A 25,327-nucleotide genomic window follows, 5' to 3' on the forward strand; every position below is an offset into this window, starting at 1 on the left:
CTTATCATTCGACATTAATTTGTTTTCATTTCAATGCAAGATATTGATATTGTGGTAAGAGCGATATCCGAGCCTGATGACATACTGCGTAGACGTTCCTGTAAACAATGACGCAATAATGTGGTCACGTTAAAAGTTTTTACGCTGTTTAATTGGCCAGACGACCGTTGGTTGAATGCTCTTTGACTTGAATCTTCCCTGGATTGAATCAACCTATATCCGTTTTACCACACCATGTAATTTTTTCAATAAAGCCGAAGACCTTACAGCCTACGCAGTTTGATGTGTAGTGTTTCGACGCTTGTCAGCCATTGATCAAGTTCGTCTCTGTTTTAAAGTGTTCATTTCTTGTCAATGTTTAACCATTTTATGCTTAGTTGTGCATTTCATCTACTCAGCCCGTATCTGGCGGACAGTGCGATCAGTTGGAAATATCTATTGAAACCTAGTTTCTTTGTCTCTCTTCTGTCTGTTTTTGCTCAGGATGGCATGTGATTACCATAATCCATATCAGTATCGTTACCGTACTACAGAAAAGACAAACACATTGGTTAAAATGTACTAGTCTTGGGACCTGACGTCAAAATGACACAATTCTTGATTCTGAGTTTGTTGGTGTGCATGTAGGTGAACTAGTCCTACCGGGCAATTGATGGCAACAAATATTTAATGTCACAATAATGCAAGAGAAGGCATATAGGCTACGTCGTGTTCACGATCAAAGCATGTAAGTCAGGGGCGGGCAACTTCTTCGGTCAGTGGGCCTGATATGAGAAAATGAAGTACTTGGCGGACCGGATTCCTGAATATATTGGAACGCAGCTTTGTCTTATTAATGTTCATGGTCGAAAATATTTGCTCACAGATGTATGTAGACCCGAACAGAACAAGTAGATTCATGACCATCTTTCTCAGGTTGGCAAACTTGGACTTACTCAGTGACGCAATATAGGGATTGCGGCAGAATGTGGCCGCAGGCCACATATCATGTAAGACCGGAAACTGTCTGCGGGCCGCTCGAAATCCCGTCGCGGGCCGTATGTTGCCCGCCCCTGTTGTAAGTTCTGTTCGTTCGATAGAGTTTTTTGTATACGGTTTCTTGGCTAAGACTTCAGGTTACATTTCGCTATTATTGGACTATCGTTTGTGAAAACAACATTGATCACTATAAAAATGTGTTTGCTTCACGGTTTATTGCGACTTGAAATGATTTCGTAATTTTTTCTCAACCGTTTACCATACATTTCATTACAAATGATGCGTGGTTGAAATTTAGGAGAAATTAATAACCGCCTTGGTTGCCGAATGTTTCAGATATCTTTGAATTGTGAGGATTGATTTTACCTATTACATCGGGATAATTGTTTACTAGCAAGTTATAAATATGTTCCGCCGATAATGCTTGACCGGTTTGAGCTGGATGAAACCCGTCTACCGGTTCTATGATTTGCCAGGCCTGACCACCTTTGGATTCCCATTCAGAAATCACTGAAAAAGAACATTCCATGAAATTGGGCAGAAATATACCAATATGTAGCATACAAAGTTATCATGATGCGTTTCACATGACACATTTAGACCTATGTTACATATTCACAATAATAATATTGAAATGACACAATATTAAAATGAAATGCTGTTAAATGAGCTCTTACTATCCCCGACGTCATAATCCATAAATATTAGATCTAAGCTTTTATATTTCTGGGTTTCCACAATACGTTTTCCTTCTTGGCTAAGTTCAGCTGCTCTCTGCAGTTAATGTAAAGCGTGTTATAAAAATCAATATTGAATCCTATAGGCTACAACAGTTTACATGCAAATGAAGCATCAGGAATGTTTGCCTTAGACGTCAGATTTCGAATTGTTTCGTTGCTGTTCATCCAACCCGTGCAAGGCGAAATTTGCAGACAGTTGAGATATTCGTAAAGGTCGCGGTATGTAACATCACTGTTCAACTGACCTATCGGGTGCACTCTAAATATTATAATGTTTGTTGTTATGAATTACTATCATAATTATTGTTATAAAATTTGTAAATGTTGGTAAAGAATCCAGAAAACATCAGTTAGAAGTTAAACTTTGGAAACTTATACCTTGAATGCATTGTGTCCCAAAGTACCCTACCATCAGCTAACCCAGATATGATGACTGTGCTGTTTACGGGAAGTGTAGAATTGAGATAGCTAAGAGTCGTTAGCATATTGGATCTATAGTCTTTAACTGATGTCATGTGTGCAAGTGTATCTGGATGACTAAAAACAAAAGTAAACTTTACTTATACATTGTTTATGATAAAATACTCAATGAGCCAATCAAATACGCCGTCCAATTAAAACACTCCAAATACGGTAGCGCGTCTGCCCTTCTGCAAACTTGCGGCCTGTACAGTCAGTAATAAGTTAATAACTAATAGGAAATGAACTTACCCATTGCACACATCATTTCCCACTAACGCCAACACGATTATAATTGGATAATCAGTTGTTGAGTTGCGAGCTAACCCTTTCATAATGGTATGCATGTTGCTCGAATCTCCCCCGTTCACCGCTATATTTTGATAATCGCGATGAATACATTTGTTGTCTTTTAAAAGGCGCATGTAGAGCGAATCAACTGGACCATCAATAGAATGCGGCCATTTGTTTGTAGCAAAGGCTGTAGAAATTGAGGAAATTAAAAAAATACTTTACAATCGCATAAGCAAAAACAATCTTACCGGTAACTCCTGACAATTGTGGCCAGTCAAACTCATCAGTAAGGAGCATAAGAACATCTTGAAAAGTATCCTAAATTTTTAGGATTCTTAAAATATTGTATGAAACACAACGGCGTGAAGTGTGTTACTTGGTCTCTAGTTATAATTATTCAAGATGTGAAGTTTCTTATTCGGAGGTAAAGTTGGTAACTGGATTACTTGTGGTATACAAAACTTCATGTTTGTTATCGGTTGCCTTATTACTTTTTCGTTCATTTATTCGCAATTTAAGTGGGTTTTATGCTAAATCGCTTGCAAACTCCGTAAAAGCTATGATTTAAAATAAATTCATAGGCATTTGGGTAAATTTCAAGAAATTTATGTAAATTTACATAAATCAACATAAATACAAAAAACATTCCAATTAATTTATATATAACCAAACAACATTTATGAAAACTCAAGTAAATTTATACTTACATACAAAAGAAATCCTATACGAGTTTAAGTTAATTTGAAAAGGTTTACAACAATTAAAAGAAAGTTGCACCAACTCACTTTAACTTTTTTATTTTTATATAAAATATAGTTGTATCGATAAATCAACAGATAATTTAATAGATATTTGGCATCCTTCTATTTCGGTATCATCTTTGGCAGTTTAATTGGTGTCAATAATTAAGCAGCCATCGTTAAAATTATCAAAAAACTAAATTCTCAATATTTTTGTAACACACTGGCTTATTTAAGGCTATGTTAATTGGGAGTCGACTAGCCTGGTCCATATATTGGCTGATTGTGCATCGTAGACTAATCGGTTTTAATTTATCGACCATCGGAAAAATTTTCATGGCGTTTCTATTCTCTTGAACAACTGGTTTATTTAAAGGGTAGTTATTCGGCAGCTGATTGCTCCGGAATCAGCCAATTTTTATCAGTACAAGTATGGTGTAAATTGATTTAGATTCGTATAAATGAAAGTAAATTTGCAAGAGTAAATGCAAATTTCAATAAGATTAAACAATCTCAAGAATAAACTCATTAAAATCACAAACATTAATATATTCTATACATCTCTTATCGTTAAATAATTGTAAATTAATTTTTCAATATTGTACTATACTCTCAATAATAAAACTATTTTTTAAACTTTATTTAACTTTTAACTACTGTACATGTTTCAAAATAATTAATTTTAAAAATGTACAATATTTACGTTTCTGAAATAGTTTTCTTTTACATGAATTTATAAGATTTTATTTTAATTTTTGTAAATAAGTAAATGAGGAACCAGGAAACCAGAAACCAATTTTACGCCGGTGTAAAACACATACCCAATTTTTGGAATATTTAGTTATTGTACTTTCGAAATGTAATTTTGACTACCGTATTTTCTTGAATAGAAACCGCGGCTACTATTTTTGATTTTTGAACGTTTTGTGCGGCTTCTATTCGAGGTCGGCTTCTATTCGAAGGCGGCTTCTATTTTTATTACATGAAGTACCGGTAGTGTTGATTAGGTGACAATAAAATTCTGCGCACTCTTTTGACAAAAAGATTTCATTCTATTACTATCCGATCACTACTGAATGTGACAACTGCTGTTTTTCGCATGTGCAAGCTCTCACTGACAGCCTTTATATTACACCGAAGCGATTTCATCATTGTCTTCTGCTGCTACTATGCGAGGGCGGCTTCTATTCAAGAAAATACGGTACCTTTAATATTATTTTACCTCGTCCAAAGTTTCAGCCATGAAATATTCTGGAGGTAAATGAAAGTGGGCACCAGCTGAATCACCGAGGATAGCAATTCCACGTGAATGTGCTTTGGAGCAGTATTGTTCCTCAAAGGGAATGCCGCTGTGCGGATCTACACCCTTTTGAAATTAAATAGTTTGCTCATATTTTGCCATTAAATGGGTTTACATTTCATAAATTTGTCGTAAGTATAAACTTTGTTAATCATTTATCCGCATTGCTTACAATGGAAGCTTGTTAACTCAACCAACTTTAAGTTAACATTTCCAAATGAACAGTAACGTAACTGGTCCCGGGAAAAATGCCGATCTTGCGTATATTGTAACATCTAATATATACCAACTTCTGATAACCTAAACCAAAACTAAAACAATTATCGGTCCCTTCAGCTTCGAATTATCGAGCTTTCACAGTTATAAACAACACGATTTGTGGTGCAGGTTTTCACTTTTGAGTAAGCTACATTTTCCTCTCACAACTCAAATAAACTATATAGAAAATTCGAATGGTTTTGATTCGTTTGCAAAAGGACATGTTTGCTGCTTACATAAATTCCATTGCAGTTAGAATCGGCAACGCGATCACTATTAACAGGTTTTCTTCCGGGATAAAAGTTAGATTTTGTGTCGTCGCAGTCTTTTCCCCTCCAGTGAGTTCCTCTTAAAGTTGTTACTTCGCTGAACTTGTCTCGATCTATATCTTCAATGGGAAGATGATCATTTGAAAACCTATTCAAGAAAATAATTATTCAAGAAAATTATTAGAAAATTACCAAAAAATTGAATCTTTTGGTTCAGGCTGTAATCCAAGATTCAGCCAAACAAACACCTGTCTATGATATTGCATATTTCTTTAACACCAGGAAGGGTGCATAACGGGTTGTCGGATTTATCACGTTTGAAAGCGCTTTTGTCTTTTATTCTTAGAAAAGACGGGTCAAAGTTAGATGGCAACGGAAATGCATGGCAAAACTCTGTTCCAGGTTCTTTTGTACATAATCCAATCTAAAACCAAAATCCGTATACTGCCGTTAATTTATAGCTCAGTTCACCATTACCAACGAACTATAAATCTGTTTAGTTGGTAACATTCGTATAAAAAATGATAAATAGGTAGAGTCTATATAGAAATAGGCGTTTCTCAAAAGTTTTTTTTGTAGAATTTTGTTTGATTGGTTATGCTTGTTTTGGCATACAATTCAAAATATTTCTACATTTCTGAAATCACATGCTTTATCTTAATAATGATAACGGAACTGTACATTGTGACATATGATGTCAGGGGTTTCGTTGTGGTAAACTCCATCAATAAGAGCGGAACCAAATTCATTCAGCAGCGCTCTACAAGCTTCATTCAAAGGATTTGGTAAGTTTGTGCACAAATATGTTTCCACTGCGGTCACTACATCAGTTGTGTGAACTTGCGCCAGCTGTTCGGCCAAGCCAACAAGGATAGAACAGGCTAAAAATAAATAACACATAAAATAGAAAAAGTTAACGTGCAGAATAAAAACCTACACTTACTGTGCGATATAGTAACGTGAGAATTTTAACATCTGCTATATAAGCTATGGTGCCAGAATGATAACATTGGATTTTTTTTATTTCGAGCATATTTTTATACCTTATTAATTTTATAACATAATTACAGGTTATTGTGGAAAATTTTCAGTTTGTTGACAACTCAATGCTGATATTAAAATTATTTCTGTTCATTCTATCACGACACGTTCTCTATATTGGCTATATATGTCGATTAATTGTCCATAGTTGACATAAAAGAAGCAGTAGCCATTGCATGCGATTACTAAATGATTTGACCAAGTGGGCCGTCCCAATTATGTTATTTAAAAAAATAGAAACTGTATCCCGGTTTCAAATCTGTAGAAATGTTTACTTCACCACAATACTAACTTGTTATACTTGACATAGCCTACCTGCACAAGTAGTTCCTCCATTTATGTCAGCGTTTGCGAAGCTGCAAGTAAATAACAACAATGAGGTTATTACTAGTACTCTCCGCAGAAACCACATTTTAAATTAACTGCAGTAGTCCACGAGAATAAAACTATACTGAAGTTATGAACACATTAAACAGTCTCATATCTCGACTGATATATATAGACACTCACATGCGACGGGTTTATTTACATATGGCGACGCATAACGCATATATAACATGCCAAAACTTTAAAGGTTTCTTTCTCGTTTGCCTCTGAGCAGGTAAGAATCAAGAATTTACTTGCCCGGATCATTCTTACATTGAATATACCAAGCAAATTTAAAACTAATAGGCCTACTACTACTGCCTACTTTACTTTTGACTTTAAAGAGAAGGTTAAACTCAATATAATACTGTATTGTGGTTTGAAATGTTGTCGAAATACATCTTCATTAACAAATTATAATAAATTTTACTCCAGATTTAAATTCATTTTTCCAACGTCTTGTTCTAACGTAGTGGAAGTCACTACAGTGTGTCAGTTAACGGTGTTGATATATTTGTATACAAACGGTATTAAAGAAAGGCTGCCACTATTTCACTGGACAAAATCGTGCATTCGAAGCTATTTTTCACAGTTTCTTGTTAACCTAACTTAAATGTTATAACATAGCAACTTGAACCTAGCCAAAATCTACCTTCTAATCCTACTCTAACCGCAACAAAACCTTAAACACCTAAAATCAACTTTTTGCATACCGGTACCTATTCTCCTAACCACCTATCTTTAACAGCAAGCTGCGTGACCTACATACGGTAAAATAGTCACTTCGTTAAAAAAGACTTCGCCAGTGGCGACATTGCGTAATGGGCAATGTAGGCCTATAAGCTTTATAGTTTATACAGTTTTAAAAACTATGTTTAGATTATTTTCAAACGTTGATGGAATTTTTGCCATACATACATTTTCATCATACATACAGCCAGCCAAACTTAGCCTGAATGGCATGGTATCAAAAAGATTACGGCACCATTCCCACTTTCAGCTATCGTATGTTCCAAACAAATCCAAAGAGTAGGGCCGGCTAAGGCCAACGCGAGCGATGCAACTGCGTTATTCCCCATGTTCCTTACCACCAAAACAAAAATAACAATTTATCTTCTATTTTGCGCAAATCAGTGTTATTTCTCAATTTGTTTACGAAAGAGATTGTTTTGGTGAAATATATCACGATGCAAAGCTTTAGTGAAAGCTGATTCATAATTTGGTTTACGTTATTATTATTATTAAATTAAGTTTAATAATATTAGCCTATTATTAATATAAAATCACCAAGGGCTTCGCCATCAGTTCTTGCATTGGGTTTCGCGCATGCTGAGGTAGGCCCTGCAAAAGATATTGAGCTCACCGCCTGACAAAGTTGGCAAAAGGAATTTAAGTTCCAACATCGATAGTGTCGATAGTTTTTTATTATGCTTAGGTGTATTTTGCGTTCAGTGATAATTGAAATGAAGGGAGTGATTTTCTAGGCTGCTCCTTAAGTATAAAGGACATATGGTATCTGCTAATTGGCAGTGCTTTAAAACTAGAGTATATAAGATTATAAGTTATACAAATGACCCACGCTTGGGAACATATTTCTAAGGAATCTGCGCAACTACAAAAAATGGGTTTAAACGCTCAAAGCCGTTCGCAGATTTTTCATCCTCCGCGCATTCATTCCTTTTTAAGAAAAGAAGCTACCACCTACATTCCTACAGAGTGCATTCCACGTGCGTTACGCCAAACATCTTCGGCACACCTGCAGTCAAGCAGCGTAAATTTGGTTTGACTACGGCGTTGCACAGAGCAAGTATACATCTGTGCGCAACCACAGCAAATGCACTTAACTCTTCTGTTTTTCTCTTGTTTAGACGACAACGAGCTAAACCTCTCCTTTTCAGAGATGACAGTTGCCATAGCACATCTATGGCATAGTCATGATGTTTGCCGTACGCATCTCATGGAATGCACCCTGGTGAGTGGCGACATACCTATATAGGAACAGACAACAGTTCTTAGAGCGATGCGACTACGTTTGGCTCCGTGCTGCTTAGCAGTTAGCACCAAAACAAAAATAACAATTTAGCTTCTATTTTGCACAAATCAGTGTTATTTATCAATTTTTTTTTCAAAATATGCAACGAAACAAACTTTGGTAGGAGCTGATTCACAAAAAGTTGATATTTGGATTACGTTATCATCATCATTACTATTAAAATAAGTTAATCGGAAAAGGGCTCTGCCAGCAGTTCTTGCATATTGTTCCGCGCTTGCTGATGCAAGTCTTGCCAAAGAGATTGAGCTCACCACTTGAAATTAACTTCCAACATCGATAGTGTCGATAGTTTTTTTATAATGCTTAGATGTATTTTGCGTTCAGTGATTGCTCTGCTAATTGGCGGTGCCTCGAGATGGATTGAGCTTAAGACGTTTTCGTGGAATTTCATCACACGTTGAAATTAAATTGGTAGTAGCAAAAGTTTTTCTCTTTATTCTGAAACAGTGTTCATTGTGGCCATTCTTTCCTTCTAATCCAGAATCATATTTACATCTTTCTGAAAGATTATCTAGAACTTCTTTCAAAATTGCTTCAGCCTTTGACAGTTTGATAACTGAGGCAACGTCATAGCATATATTGCAAATTTTGGTGGCTATTTTTGCAATTGATATACAAAGTTTCTGATGGTCAGCTGTTGTTTTGTCCGATTCTATGTTTTCAATTTGTAAAGCTTGAATCGTTGGAGATGGCATAATTGAAGCTATATCATCAATGGCGGTTACTTCTCTATCTTCATTTGCTGTAGCAACCTGACAATTGAAAAGTACTGAGTCTAGTGTCAAGCAAACAGAGCTTTAACATGATTTAATCGAAGGTATACCATCATTTACCATTTTATCAATTTTAGAACTAGGTCGTTGATCCATTGGCTGTAAAACTCTAGTTGCCTGCATTACATTTACTTGTGTTTCAATTATACCATACGCTTGTAATCTCACGAAAATAAGTGGTCTTATAATTTTGTATAATGAACAAAACTTAAAACCTGTGTTGTATTTTTTGGGAAGTTTGTATTTGTAGGGTGACTAAAGGGTTAAAGTTTTTCAATAATATCAAACATCATTTGTCTGGTTAGAAACAGTGTTGTAAGATTATTTTTAATACCTCTTTCAATACATGTCCAGTGTGCTCTTCTGCTAAGGGAAACCGGATTCGGCAAGCATGCTTTCTGATCAAACTCACGTCACACTCAGAAAGTTTTTTTCGAATTTCTTTACTGGCTTGGCTTTTAGCATAATTAGTGACTGATGTACTATTTATCATAATCTATATAGAAAATGTCTGACTAAACAGATATTTACGATTTGCAGTTTCAAATACTGTTCATTACATATTAATAACAGCAGAATTAATAATGAATGAAAATCGAATAGAATTACCAACCTTACCTGATACTCTGGGAATTTAACTACTTCAGACATAATAACTTTTGCTTTGCAATTAACCTTTTTTGAACTTCTCACAATCTTTTTCTTATTTGAAAAGTGGTGGTCAGACAGCTTTATGAAATAAATTCAACGGTAAATATATTACGGAGATTAAGAACTTTATTAAAACATCTAGTAACATACTTGCATAGAAAATCTACTGAGGCGTTTTTGTTCATTTCTAGCTTTGTTCCAGTCCTTGCCATGCTGACACTCTCTCTCATGAGAGCGAGAAATAATGAAGGGAATAGTGCACTCATCCCAGTAGATTTTACTACCATTAACACCTATGCAATGACAAACAAATAAGAAAAGCTGGGGGTGCAGTGCATTTTACTTGTTTTTATTGAAATCTGAACATACCACATTTATAGCTTTTTCGACTTATAAACTTTGTCAATGAGTTTCTTTCAAATTTCTCCACCTCTTCCAAAGCTTTCTCATATGATGTTGTCCACTGAATAAATACACATTTTGAGAGAATCAACAAGAACTTTAGCACAGCTTACTGTGAGTACTGTACTAACTTGGTACTTGCATATTTCAATGGCGTTCTTGAATGTCATATTTTGCAGTGTAGAAGTTTTAATCATAACAAAGCTACCTTAAAAGGTTACAATTTCTCCTTCACCTACATTAAAATTAATTTTCGTTTTAATTTTGTTTCACCAACATTATTAAAATCTTTTTCCTGTAATAATGCACGTAATATAACTTGGGGAGAGCTGAAATATTTTTTTCTGTATCAAAGTGCAGTTATAAATATTATTGTCGAAAATTGACAATAGCCCTTTAACTAGAGTTTATACCGATAATTTTTTTGCATTATTTAGATGGTAAAATGTTAATACAATAAATATAAATATGGTCGTTGAACACATACATTAGCTTTTACCTACACTAGTAGAATCACGCGCAACTATGGCAACAGTTTAGTATAAAAACATGTGTGTATTACTGCAACTTTAATGGGCAGAGAAAGGTTACATATAAAATCCTTCTCTTTTCAATTAATCTGTGGTAAACAGAAAGTAGTAACTGGTATGCTTAGTGTCAGTGAAATTCAAAGAACACTTGCCATATCAAAATTTTACTTTTGCTTGTAAACTATTACTAAAAGCACCAGAAAAGATCTGATACTGCAATGACTGAAAGATTTTAAGTATTTTTTCATAATACATATTCAGTTTCGTATTGATGTTACTTAGTTTAATGGTCTTAATAAACAGCTCCAAATTCAGGTAATACAAAAATAAACAAAAAAATGTGCGTCTATCAGATTTTGTAAAAAGACAAGATTGGTAACCGGGTATTAAATAATGAGGAATCATCGTCGAGTTTAAGTCATGCAAAGATTTGCCTTAGTCCAAGGAAACAGATTACGATGGAAATTTAAAAGAAATCTAATGATTAGGTTTTTCTCTTAAAAATCGGGTAGTATTGTTATACATTACGGTGTTGTGTTTTTCAATACTGAAATAAACAATCAAGATAATTTGTATGTGAATGGTCAACATCAGTGACATTACTAGGATTGTATACATGAACTCACATGTTATATATGTATGTACATATTCATATATATACATATTCTGGGCTTAGTATACAAGTGCACAAACAGATGACGTCACAATTTGAGTAGCTGGGGACTAGTATACAAAGGCATCCTGTGGTTGTGCACTTGTATGTATATTAGACCCCATATTCTGATATGAAAGTTGTATATTTGCTTAACTCAGTAGCTGAAAGAAGTCCCAAAGTAATAATATGGAAGACAAACATTCTTTGATTTTATACATAAGTTACATGAACTAAAACTACATAAGAGCAAAAATGAAATTAACTGAGGCCATACTGTGAGTAGTTTTTTTTTCTAAGAAAGGTAGCTGCCGTCTACCTGTAGTCCTGCAATATCAACAGGTTTCAATTATCAAAGTGACTTACATAAAAATGTTATTAGGTTATCTGTAAGACTGGATCACTATCATAGATATCCTATAAAACATTTTTGTTGTTTTATGTTATATAGGATATCTATGATCCCTATCCACTATTTTCCACAAAAGGTATAGCAGAATAGCACAGTCTTTCCAAAGGGCATTACAAGGGTAATGGAAGTGCCAATATGCAAGATCTGCTGATTTTGGTTGAGAAATTCCCAGGTGCCCGGCGCAAGTTTAAAAAATGACCATTATATGCGTATAAAGAATTTGCGTATTCGCATAATATGCGGAAAAAAGCGCTTTCGCACAACTATGTTTACTAAGCGAGTCAACAAAATAACATCGGCTGGCAAACAGCCGTTTACCGAAAAAGCTTTTTTCCAAATTCCTTAACCGGCAGCCGGTGAAATAGATGCTGCCTATATTTTTTGGAAGTCAAACCCAAACTCAGGCAACTTCATGAAGAGTCAGATAAGAATGAGAACTGACGATTGAGGACCAGATTTCAACTTTGTTCAACAGACTAGGCCTACAATACGTTAAAATTATTTGTGGCACAATGAGGTGGGCCGTATTTTGGAGGCCCCTGCCCCAACTAATGACTCATCAAGGACATTACTTTCTGTATTATACGGTAAAGCCACTACACCGCAAACGTTATAGCCTAGAATAATGAATTGAATTAGCTACATATGTAACGCTAGGCTTCGCATATTTTTCAGTCTGCTGTGAATATTCTATATAAATATCAGTGGTGTGTGTAATTCATCCGAAAAAATGTAGTTATTTTCTATTTCCTTTTCGTAGCATTTGCAGAGCCAGAAAAGTTAATGACGATAAATGAAAATAGTTTATAAGCTTTTTAAAAAGTGGAGCTCCTATAAATACCGGTTTTTACCTTGGATTGCTTTTGGTATTAATCCTGGAAAGCATATTTCTATAGTTAAGGATGAAATTATAGAAAGAGAAGAAGTGCTAGGACAACTCACTTCAATTTTTTCATACTTCAAACATGTTGAATCATCCAAGCAAAACTCAAATGCAATTTTAGAAGAAGTGGCTGGATTTCAAATAACTTGCAGACAAAGTGAAATTCCAGGTGCTGGCAACGGAGTATTTGTTTCCAGTGGATCTGTAAAAAAGGGACAAGTTGTTGCCATTTATCCTGGGACAGTGTATTTGCCTTCCGATTTTATTTTTTTCCAGTCACTGGCAAATCAATTTATATTTCGTTGTAAAGATCATCACTACATTGACGGGAAACGTAGCGGCCTATCCAAATCTATCTTCAAGTCGTGTGCAGGCAGGGATAAAGTGGGTTACCATAACACTTGTGATTGTTCCTGGCTTACAGGAAGTTTGTCATGTCCCTTAAACGTTGGTCAGTATGTCAACAACAAGACAAGCATTCACCTTCCAAATATACAGTATCAAGAATTTGACTTTATGAGTGACTTTCCATTGGAGTTCCGAAAATTTGTACCCAACATTAATCATGGTGGTCTTGGAGCTACTAATTATTTGAGAACTGTAGTATTAGTTGCAACTACTGACATTTCCACAGGTCAAGAATTGATTGGAGAATATTTTACTGCATCTAATTAATCGACACAAATTGCAAAAACCATTACAAGCAACATGCACCGACTAATGTGTTTGAAACATTGCTTGTACAATGGACTTCAACACAATAATGCCTGCATGTTATTCAATGTATGCACAACTTATAATACGAACTGTGTAACTGAAACCTCAAAAGACAATGGTTTACATAAACCTATTGAGCCTCCAGCACTGCCAACTGGAACATGCTGCATGAGTGGCTGTGTTAACTGTGTTTGGATAAAGCATGCTGAGGAGCTTATCAACTTTTACAAAGGTTCTGAAGGCAAAGCCAAAGCTCTAAAACTGGTAGATGCTCAAATAGAAGATGAAAGTTTGAAAGCTTATCTCAAGTTTGAGATAAGAATGATGAAATAAAAGCACTAAGTCTGAACTGGAACTGTAGCTGCTACTTCAATGACATTTAAAGAGTCTTCCAGTGTAAACCTTTGCCAAAATTTCATTTGCTTTGTGTACACAAAAGTTCACACAGATGTTGTACATGAAACTTGTACCAATAAAATTTCAAGATGGAATAATACTGTTAATATGACATTTCCACATTTGGCTGTCCTGGACATGCAGTGCACACTAGTTAAGCTCTTCCCAAAAATATTTCATGCGGCATAGTACGTGATACCTATAATTCACCCAAACCTCTACACTAGAGCATTATCTAAAGAACAGCAAAGCCATTGTTTTTCACTTGACTAAAACAAAAAAATGAGTCTGATGTACCACCATTTTAAGGTTCCTTTTGTTACATGTTTCACTCGTATTTTGTTCAAAATATGGACTGTAGCTCAATTTGTACTATTACTTAAATCAAAATTTCTCCAAAACAGACATACAACGACAGTACCGACTTGCATGTTGAAATAAATATAAAACATCTTATATTTTGTTGGCTGTAGTATTCACTACATCATGTTTTTCTGTAGTATTCACTACATCACATAAATTAACTATGCATTCAAGATGAGAGATTTTTATTTTCAAGAGAAAAGTTACCAAATAAAAAACTTAAAACAGTGTTTCTTTAGGAGCAGTCTTTGATAAGATTTCAAAAATCTTATCTTTATGCTCATTCATGTTTAACTTCGATAAAACCTTGCGGTCCACAATAAGTCCCGCTGACAACAAAACAATGTAGTATAAGCTGCATTTGTAAAGTTTCTTGGCTGCTCTGCTGTTGCCTTCCCTGTAATAAAATGAACATGCTTAATAACTTGCAGCAATTATGAAACAGCTAAAATATTTTAAAATACCAGGACTTTTAACATAGTTCATACCAGGGCTTTTAACAGCTCAACCATGTAAACATCATACTATAAGTTGTAACATGCATTTTTAAAAAGTACCATACATACATTAAAACCTGAACTTTAGTTGAAAGGAAATATTGCATAAGCAAAGGATACATAACACAATGGTAATTATGCAAACAAATACATACCTATAAAAATTAAATGAATCTTTTGTTAGCCAAAAGTTTAACGGCACTGATAACCAAGTAAAAGCCCATGACGCCACAGCAGTAGGCGGTGCAGCAAAGCAGAGGGCCCATAGAGATAATGCATGTACAACCACTACATATTTCGTTGCTTGTGGATGTGAAAGTGGGAGCATTTGGTAATTTCCCCGGGCATAATCATTTCTTCTCCGCCATGCCAAAGCATAAAAATGAGGAAATTGCCAAGCATAAAGAATTCCAGAGAATATAAATGCACCTATAAATGCATTAAAAACTAAAAGCTAACAATAAGACACTGCAAAGTAATAGCATAACAACGAGCCACTTCACTGTAATGGATGAAAAGACCTTGCACAACAAGCCGGGCTGATACAAGCCCTTAAAGATTTGCGAAACAACGATCCATTTTTCAAAATGCGTATGAATACTTCATTTTCTGTGTAATTACTGTGATTGACAAGATGTTATAATTTTATTTATTGACAAAAGCATTGCAGTAAGTATCACTATTGATTTAAGAGTGCAGCCATGCATTTAAAAGACAATAAACTACACTTTTGTGAACAGATTCAGCAACTAAATCATTTATGTTGCAAACTTGCAACCCAAATGAAGCAAGGTATGGATAAAATATTTTATTGGGATACTGACATGAATTGATTTGAGACCCATTTGTGTTTGTGCTAATGTAACTCTTATAATGTTGAACTCCTTATCATATAGCATATAGTCTATAGATAATAATTAATCCATAATTAAGTACTTCCAAGATTCTAATCTTAAAGAGAAAATTAAACAGTTGTAAATCTAAGCATATTTATATATTTCAAAACATAACAAACTGTTATCTCGTCTTTGCATTTAGTTGTATGTATAGATTTTCACGCAATAGACTGAATTTGGTTCCTTGTGTAACCAAGCGTGTTATACTGCAAACACTCTATGCAATAAAGCGAGAGTAACATTTCATGGTATCATTTTTATAAAAACTAAAGCTAGACTCTACATAATTATGACTGCAATGCATATTCACCTCTGATATGCTAAAGAAATGTATCGATTTAACCATTCCAAATTTTAATAACAAGGCTCCCAAATCCTCATTTATTAATAATTCTATATACAGTATAATAATAAATAAAAATTTAAGCAAAACACAGTATTCACCAAACTTGAAAGTTTAGCACTTTTGCCAAGAAGGCTAATAATATTGACCTAAATATATGTTTTATACCTGCACTGATCTGGCCTGTTGCAGCAGTCCATCCCATGACAGGAGGAATTGCGCCAACAACAGCACCGACCCAAGTGTTGAACCAATGAACTCGCTTTAAAGGAGTATACACAGTAGCATAAAGAAGAATGGTTGAAAGTCCTAATGATGCAGTAAGCAGATTCACACCTGCATTGTGAAAAAAACAATATTATATGTACAAATATTACACCTTTAAAGATAAGCACCACTACAACTGTTAAGGTTACACACAACAGGAATATATTTCTAGTTGATTTTGTGGTTGAAGATATTACAGCTGAAGTAGTGATAAAACACTACTAACATTTGCTACACAATGCCCAAAGCCCTGAACATTAAATATCTCCAGCCAAACTGAATGATGTTATTGCGATAAGCAAGCTGTCTGCAGCAGAACTAACGGAACATTCACATAGTGCAGCTTTCAATTAATAAGTACCAGTATGTAATTGTTATTTCATCACACATTCAGACACTGAAATGTAGTGAATTACCTCCATAAAGTATAGAAAAGCCTGCAGCTCCACTAATTACTGAAAACCCAAATGCATGATTTGGTGTGATAAGATTACGAACAAGAGGCCTTCTTCGTGTTCTATCCATCAATGCATCATATTCAACTTCTGCAATCTAAAAATAAAATTGCACACACCTAAGTAAAAATTCTATATGTTATAATCTCCATGTCAACATTGCATTTTTTCTGCAAATGCTCAAATTTATCAACTCACGTGAAATGACAATCATGCTTTAGAAAATGGTAAATTAACTACAACTGTATCAAAATACATTTACCATCCTGATCTTATATAAACCAATTTTATGCAATGCTTTTTTATTTTTCTTGATACACAACAATTATAATATAAAAACTAACTCAAAGTGCTGTTACTTTTGCTTGGACATTAAAATTTTGTAAAATCATAGAAACATACTTTTCTTTTATAATTGTACATGAACCATAAAACCATGGCTTTAGCCATTAATGAATAACTTTGTCCCGACTGAAAAATTTGTTTGCATCAACCGTAAAAGTTGTTGTGTGAAATATTTTTCTTGAAAGTTTACATGGAGTCAAAAACTTAATAAGTCTATGATCCATAGCTTAAAACTTAGTAAAGGTACCATTAGTGTTGCACGTAACACAGAATTTTGATTACGTAATTCTTATTACTGCAGCTACATAAAAATCCCATTATAATTCACGTGCGTACTTTGCAAGCGAAGAAGTGCGTAGAAACTTACGGTATTCCTTCAAGCTCGACATAATTATGTCACTGTAGTTTTAATCAGACGAGAATTCTGAATTCTGATGATGCAACAAATGTTTATGAAACCACATATAGATAAAGTAGAGAAGCTTAATCACTTATCGTTAAAAAAGTGAGCAAGTTCAGCTTGTCTGGCTTCAGGTTATAACGCCGAGGATTGTCAACAAGACCAGCTATACTATAGATCCGCTCACTTGGGCAACCAGTTGCACATACACTAAGATATTTTTTGCCATTCTTGGCAGATATACAAACTCCTTCACATTTTCTTTTTCCCTCCACCACAAAAGAGGATTGGTGTCAACTTTCAATTTGGGAACCACTCTATAAAATTCTTCTCCTCCTCGTCCCGAGTTTTCACTGCTGCAACATGGTGTTTGTTCAAAATCATCAACTTCTTTTAATAGTTCACAAAATGTTAGGCACACCCGTTTTGGTTCTGGTCCAACAACTTCGATGTGAGCGGCAACATTACATGAAGGATTACATTGCATTACGTTACGTCATCACACGCATTCAGAATTTCATTTAAAAGGCTTTGCTTCACAAAATCACGTGGTTCAGCAACAAGATGTTTAAAACGGTGATATAAAAATGTACATTTTTCAATGAGATGTTTGGGAAAACCATCATTGATTTTTGCCCACATTTAACTAGTTACTTTATGCTTAATATCTTTTGTTAAACTTTTGTCATTTTTATGACAGATATTGTAACATGTTTTTCCACAGATAAAACATCAGTAAGATCATAGCGCTCTCCAAGTGCAGTGCAAAAACTTTCAAAAGCATCCATGTCCTACAAGGTAAAACCATAACCAGAAAAGTGATCATGCGTTAGAACTTCCCTTATAGCGCTTTGTTGTTCAACAATGCAGTCAAACATTTTGTGCTTTACAATCTAAAACAAGATTATGTTGTGGCAACTTCAATCCTGTGCTTACTTTTTCAATCCTTGTGCTTGTGTACCTGTGCTTCCTTCAAAACACGTTTTTTCTTCCAACTGTTACTAAAAGTTGCACCTATTTTACGGGCGACACCTGCGGCTCTAGTGATTCTTGGGTCATTAATTGCATGAGTGATAGCAAGATTTAAATGATGTTCAAAACGTATGTTACACCAGATGCCTAATCTGCAAGCAAAAACAATATTAGTGCGATTGTCAGTGGTTATCGAGATGATCTTATCTTCGGTTATGTTCCGCATTGACATCAGGTTTTTCAAAGCACTGCATATAATACCTACTATATGGTCTTCGGGGATAAAGAACAACGACAAATATTTTGATTGCCATTTCCACAGATCGTCTATAAAGTTAAACTAATCTAAGGCACCATGTAGCCTCTATTCCATAAGTCAGTAGTAAATGACAGCGAGTTCACTGTTGCTAAGACTTCGCAAATTTCCTTTGTGGTGTCATCATAAAGTTTTGATAATGCTGTATTCATAAAATAATTACAACCTGGCAATATGTATCCAGAGTCAAATTTCTATAGCATACTTCTAAAACCTTTCTTCTCGACACTTTAAATAGGTAAAATATCTTTTGCAATGCACTTGGTGACGGCACCTGTCAATTCTTACCATTTTTGACTACCTTTAGCAAACGCAATGCTCTTATGGATGCATTTAGAGATAGTTTGGATTTTGTTGCTATTTGATGTAACCCTAATCTTGATTGATTCATATTGCCAAGGATGCCTGCAGCGAAGATGGCTTAACCCTCCGTCGGGCGTAATGCAATTTTTTTTACACGTACTGGCGCAATGTGCCTATCAGGCACATGTCAAAGTTTTTTGTAAAATTTGAAATGCGAGCGCTTACATAAGTCAAGAGTTTAATTAAGTGCTTTAAAAATTTAACTTATTTGCATCAGTTTTATCCACTTATTCTGTTTTTAACAAAAAAACAAATCTGCAATATGTTATGCATCTGGCATAGAGCATGTTTTTGCAAGAAATATTTGTAGAAGTATGTCATTTTCACATGGCAAAGCATGATTTGCAAACAACATAGGCATGCTCTAATCAAAGCGTGACGTGGAATTTCTTGCACTTGTCAGTAACATATCTTGGTACCATTTGCTAATTTTGTCCTTCCCGGTATATTGATTGGTTTCAGCTACAGTATCGTGACTATCGTCTTCATCTGTTTCTTCATCACTGTCATCTTTCTGTTCTGTTTCAGAAACATCGGTTTGTTCTTCTACATTGTCTTCTGATTCAGTATTGCTGCTGTCCTCAAAATCCTCCTCATCATTGGAATTTTCCAACATACATACTACCTCGTTACGATCAAAATATCTCTTACTCGTCAATTTAGTTCAGTAGCCTAAGATAAGCCATACAGCAAGCAAAGTATTAGACTTAGTCTTATGAATGGAGTAAACTTACACGATCGGGCGCAATGGGCCTAACAGAAAAAGTAGTAAAGTGCAGAGTATCATTGAAATAAAAAGTAAATCACGATGCATTGCTGTTATATTTATTACATTTAACAACAGACAGTCTCAGACAAGTAAAGGAAAGGTTAAAAATTTAAATACCCTTTTTTACCATTAGTGCCGTATTCGGGCGCAATGTGCCTGCTAGATTCCATACATTATATCTGTCTTCCACAATCTCGAATCTGCAACTAATCTTTACGCTGTTTGCAGGCACGTGGTGTATGTGGGTGGTTCAAAGGCGGGCTCGTCCCAGCCAATCAGAACCCAAGATAAATGAAATTCTGTCATGCATTTACCTGACAGATCTACTGCGCTCGATGAAGGGTTAATAGACATGCTGGAGTGACATTTCGACTAGGCACATCTTTTAGAAAAGACATGCAGCAAGAGACTTGTCATTTTTTTCTTTCAAGCCAAAAAACCTCCTTACTTAAGCCAAAGCACTTTTATTTTCAGACCATCTTACATCAGCAGATTCCTGATTTACTTCCTGCGTTACTACATTGTCGGCCATCATATGCTTTTAAATTGCGAGTTTCAACTCAAAAAATGAAACAGCAATACCGTTAGAATTAGCAAACTGCAAACGTATTTTCAAGATATACCATAATTATTACGTCACCATATGAAGTGCTGATTGCACAATTTGACTTGGCGGAAATGCGCAACAATGGGGGCAAATGGGTGATACACTGATTGCGAAATGCAGATACGCATTGCGAGCATGATCAAATTACAAGTGACGGTTCAAAAATTATTTGCGCCGCTGACAAATTACCCTCTACAGCAGTGGTTCCCAAACTTTTTCAGCTTGTGGCACACTAGAAAAATTAGAAAACGCTCGCGGCACACTTACAAGAGAAGAAATGCTACTTTAAAAAATTACCCTACTCTATCGAAAATGCCATAATTGGTTTCATCGTCACATGTGCTTATTTCTCAGCTATTGAAGCAGCTAGAAAGCTTTTAAGTCGCATATGCTTGTCTGCATGCCTTATTTTAAATATTTATACAGTTCTTTTCCAAAATTCCAAAAAGATTCGCGGCACACCTGAGAATCTGTGGCGGCACAATAGTGTGCCGCGGCACACAGTTTGGGAATCACTGCTCTACAGTCCAGTAAGAAAATTACGTAAATTTTTCAAGATGTCTGCAACAGTTACTTGATTATGTAATTGTTAGCAAGTACGTGCAACACTAGGTACCACTAATGTTCTTTGTTTGGGGTTGCTATATAGGTTAAAATAACCAAAAATGAAAAATAATAACAGCATGATTAAATATGTATGCATACGGCTTCCAAGTTACAATGCACTAACCTGATTTAATGTGTTTGCACAGCAAGAACAAAGCAAAGTCCCAACAGTTGCTATGTAAAATGCGCTTTGGTCAAAAGCAACTGGGGCCAAACAATAGCCAGCATCCATTGTCATAACAACAAACACTGAAAGGAAAAAGATTCATATATATACTGTATTTCTTTATAGAAGTAAAATCAAATTGCTTTATCACAACTAACACTATTAAGGAGTAATGCTAGAAAAAGGGTGATATAATTTCATTACTTTAGAAAACTTTAGACTTACACGTCAAGTACCACTTCGAAAGTGCTGCATAAATGCTTGGTAATTTGGTAAGTGGTATTTTGGCTGAGTCAGTCAACGTAGAAAGTTCATTTTTGAATGATAATATCTGATGCCCACTCAGTCTGGGGCTCTCAAACAGTTTGACTGATGTATAGCTTTTCTTTTCATAAAACTTTGCAGGTTGTGAAGATAACTTAAAACCTTGTGTTGTGAGCAAGCTTTTAACACCATTGTAGCTTGATGGAATTAGAAGTACTTTCACTCGTTGACAATACTGCCAAGTTTTCAAAATATTTCCATGTGCATTCAAACAAAGCATGCTGTTATAATTTTTGCAAATTTAAGTCATTCTTACACACTACAAGGAAATTACTTTGAACTTGGAAAAAACCTATACAGTGAACGTTTAGCATAGGATCTAAAAACAATAAAACCTCCTAATATTATAAATGATTAATATGATAGATTATGGAAGCAAAAACTAGAATTTAGTATGTCAAACATTTCAATAATAAAAATATTAACTTGCATTCAAATCCAAACTAGTGGTGGTTGAATTCATTTGAACTCCACATTTGTTAGAAATCAATAGCAAGCACCTGGCACTAGTTAGTCTTGCTTCTACAGAGAAGTATAATATATATATACTATATACAACTAAATACAAAAAAACTAAACATCTTCTGCTGGGATTTCAGAACACCAGCAGTTCTGTACCTTTAAAAGCGGGATTCCAATTTCTGGACAAATAAAAACCTATCCCAGAATTCCCCAATATGCATCCTTAGTCACTCTATGATTGAAAGCTACCAAAACTGTTAAATTAGCAATAAGCAATATATTTTTAGGATTAAGCCAATAAAATTTATATTCTTAAAGTATCAAAAGCTGTATTACTACTACGACGACTGCGTCAATGACCCAAACTGTCATTAACAGTTTGACAACTTTGGTATGTGTAAATGTGAAGTTAAATTCAGTACACTCAGCACACCATGTGTGATCCTAAACAGTTCTAAACTACAGTTGCTGCAAAATGACTTAAGACCTGTTACAGTTTTAAATGAAAATCACCACTTTTGTCTGAACTACGGATTTTCATTGAAGCAAACAACAAACATTAATATTTGGTCACAATTTCCTTTTTTTAGAATTATTTGCAGACATTTTGGTATTTGGTATCGGTATGCAATAAGTTGATTTTAGCCATTTAAGGTTTTATTGAAGTTTGATTTAGATTAGAAGGAAGATTTAGTTTAGGTTACTATATATTAAAACATTTAACTTAGGCTTACAGGAAACTGTGAAAAACAGCTTTGAATGCACGATTTTTTTGGTGAAATGGCAGTCTATTATTTTTTTATCTGACTTCATGAAATTCTTTCTTTAACGATTTGCCATATTTCAAGCCTGAAATGAAATTTCGATGTCCAGCGCAAAAACTGGTACGGTATGGTATGATAATCTAATACAGGGGTGTCCAACCCGTAGCCCGCGGGAAGGTTCTGAGTGGCCCGCGCGGTATTTGTCGAAATGACTTATATTAATTATCAACTGAATCGCCTACGTAATTTATGGCGAACTTACATTCTGAGAAATTGGCATTTATTGTTTGTTTACGAATTTCTAACAGCCATATGGAAAACTCGCTTCGCATTGCTACATCGTCCGTCTCACAGAATATTGCCTAACTTGTTAGAGAAAAACAATGCTAAACTTCACATTGAAATGTCGAGGTGTAGTAAAAACTTTGTTGAATTTACTATATCTTGGTATGTTTATTGTTCTTATAGGCCTAATTGTAACTGAGGGTAAAACGTATTTCTAAGATTAGAATTTTGGTGTGATGGTTTTAATTAGAAATTAGCAGTAAACACTCAAGTGGCCCGCGCAATCATTAGTAAATTGCATGTGGCCCTTTGGCCAAAAAGGTTGGACACCCCTGATCTAATATCATCCAACTGAAGAAAGTTTTTGCAAGACTCAAACCCGACCGTAGTTTCTCATCGCTCCAGTCCCGGTTACCGAGCTAACCCCAGTGGTACAAGTTCCGACTATCACTTAATTTAATGTTTTGTTTTTTGATTTATTGATATCGTATTGGCTGAATTTAAAACTGTTCGCCAAGTCCACTGAACAGGAGCAAACGTGGTTAATTACTTCCCCAAGGACATTGCAACGGTAGCGCCAATGAGTTTCGAACACGGTACCAAGGCCGCATTGGGTGCCTTCAAAATAGGCGGAGTCGTAACCAAGAGTGGGTGCTGCAGCCTGCTGTTTCTCAATAGCATCCTACTATTGATATCCATCTACCTTCTAATGCAGTGATTCCCAAACTGTGTGCCGCCACAGATTCTCAGGTGTGCCGCGAATCTTTTTGGAATTTTGGTAAAGAACTGTATAAATATTTAAAATAAGGCATGCAGACAAGCATATGCGACTTAAAAGCTTTCTAGCTGCTTCAATAGCTGATAAATAAGCACATGTGACAATGAAACCTATTATAGCATTGTCGATAGAGTAGGGTAATTTTTTAAAGCAACATTTCTTCTCTTGTAAGTGTGCCGCGAGCGTTTTCTAATTTTTCTAGTGTGCCACAAGCTGAAAAAGTTTGGGAACCACTGTTCTAATGTATATTTAATTCAAATATAACGTTAAATAGCTAAAATCAACATTTTGCATAGCCTTTTTCTTAACCTAACCGCTTATCTTTAACAACAGGCTGCGTAAACTACATAAGGTAGAATAGTGATTTCTAAAAAAATACAATACAAAACAAGAGGCAGATTTTTTCTGAGCAGAAATCGACGGCAATGTGTTTTTAGATTTAGAGCTGAGGTGACAAACATGTGGCACGCAAAATAATTTTATGTGGCCCGCAAATCAGTTTGACAATCGCTCTTGCATTGTGGAGAGACCAGCAGTACTGCAGTAACGAACTTTCTTTGACCTGCTTCTAATCTTTGCACAATGCGATATCAAAAGCTGATAGCACGATTGAGTCGCAGCAGTATGTCTTCAAAAGATTACCGCACTCAACCAATGTATTTTTTGTGGCCGCGGGAGCAGCTAAAAACCTGCCGAATGAATGCTAATTATTATGCAAAATTTTACAGATTTTAGTATTTATGACTAAAAAGTTGTGCCGCTCCCTCACTCAGCTGTAACTGAAAAAATGGCCCGCCACAGCGAATAGGTTCGACACCCCTGTTTTGGAGCAATCAACACGGAGTTTATCGTTCACGATTAACAGCCTTTTTCTACGTCACCGATAGCAGCCTGTTAATCACAAGGAGCAGAGTTTCACAAACCAAAGAGATTTAAACACAAATAAATTTTTTTAATTTTTATTTTTTTCATTTAAATCTCTTTGCACAAACCAATAACAGGGTACTACAAGAGCAATAAACTCTCAGTTGTTTATTACGTCACAAAAATTATGTAATGTTATTATAAACAATTTAATTATTATTATATTATTATTATTATATACATATATAACGTAACTATATTACTTATAATTACGTTTTTTTAATTTTTAGTTCTTATTTTAGTTTAACATTTCGCTTTATTATCTTCTATTGGACACCTGAAGCGTATAAGATAGAAATTACTTACTGTATTTCTGACAGATGTTATCCAATAAGTTTAGTGCACCAGAGGGCCCTACTTAGCCACAGAAACGGGATTCCAATCCTTGGCATGGGGTTACTTTTCACCATTCAGCTGCACTAAACTTAATTAACTCATTGTTTGTTGTTGTTATTATGTTGCTGATGCCTACATCTACTATCAACCTTTAATTACCACATTGTATCAGAGT

General features: G+C 35.0%; 4 protein-coding genes across 4 annotated transcripts; 1 reads left to right on the forward strand and 3 right to left on the reverse strand.

Annotated features, from left to right (window-relative positions):
* Positions 1-1,174: 1,174 nt before the first annotated feature.
* LOC143445302 (acyloxyacyl hydrolase-like) lies at positions 1,175-7,315 on the reverse strand. The gene is made up of 11 exons (XM_076944314.1): positions 6,395-7,315; positions 5,720-5,919; positions 5,287-5,462; positions 5,006-5,186; positions 4,434-4,577; positions 2,720-2,789; positions 2,430-2,658; positions 2,097-2,255; positions 1,845-1,977; positions 1,656-1,752; positions 1,175-1,488 (listed from the first exon to the last, which is right to left on the reverse strand). Exons 1-11 carry the CDS (start codon positions 6,489-6,491, stop codon positions 1,283-1,285), a joined length of 1,692 nt encoding a protein of 563 aa, XP_076800429.1. The 5' UTR covers positions 6,492-7,315; the 3' UTR covers positions 1,175-1,282.
* Positions 7,316-8,517: 1,202 nt separating this feature from the next.
* Positions 8,518-10,644, reverse strand: LOC143445300 (uncharacterized). The gene is made up of 6 exons (XM_076944312.1): positions 10,456-10,644; positions 10,292-10,385; positions 10,073-10,215; positions 9,890-10,000; positions 9,606-9,767; positions 8,518-9,250 (listed from the first exon to the last, which is right to left on the reverse strand). The coding sequence occupies exons 1-6, from the start codon at positions 10,519-10,521 to the stop codon at positions 8,834-8,836; spliced, it is 993 nt and encodes a 330-aa protein (XP_076800427.1). The 5' UTR covers positions 10,522-10,644; the 3' UTR covers positions 8,518-8,833.
* A 1,996-nt stretch (positions 10,645-12,640) lies between these two features.
* Positions 12,641-13,718, forward strand: LOC143445301 (SET domain-containing protein 9-like). The gene has a single exon (XM_076944313.1). It carries the CDS (start codon positions 12,712-12,714, stop codon positions 13,474-13,476), a length of 765 nt encoding a protein of 254 aa, XP_076800428.1. The 5' UTR covers positions 12,641-12,711; the 3' UTR covers positions 13,477-13,718.
* A 727-nt stretch (positions 13,719-14,445) lies between these two features.
* Positions 14,446-21,942, reverse strand: LOC143445299 (protoheme IX farnesyltransferase, mitochondrial-like). Its single transcript, XM_076944311.1, has 6 exons — positions 21,505-21,942; positions 21,238-21,362; positions 16,697-16,832; positions 16,182-16,349; positions 14,930-15,203; positions 14,446-14,674 (listed from the first exon to the last, which is right to left on the reverse strand). The coding sequence occupies exons 1-6, from the start codon at positions 21,821-21,823 to the stop codon at positions 14,497-14,499; spliced, it is 1,200 nt and encodes a 399-aa protein (XP_076800426.1). The 5' UTR covers positions 21,824-21,942; the 3' UTR covers positions 14,446-14,496.
* Positions 21,943-25,327: the final 3,385 nt, after the last annotated feature.

The sequence above is a fragment of the Clavelina lepadiformis genome, chromosome 2 (genome assembly GCF_947623445.1).
Source record: "Clavelina lepadiformis chromosome 2, kaClaLepa1.1, whole genome shotgun sequence".
NCBI lineage: Eukaryota > Metazoa > Chordata > Ascidiacea > Aplousobranchia > Clavelinidae > Clavelina > Clavelina lepadiformis.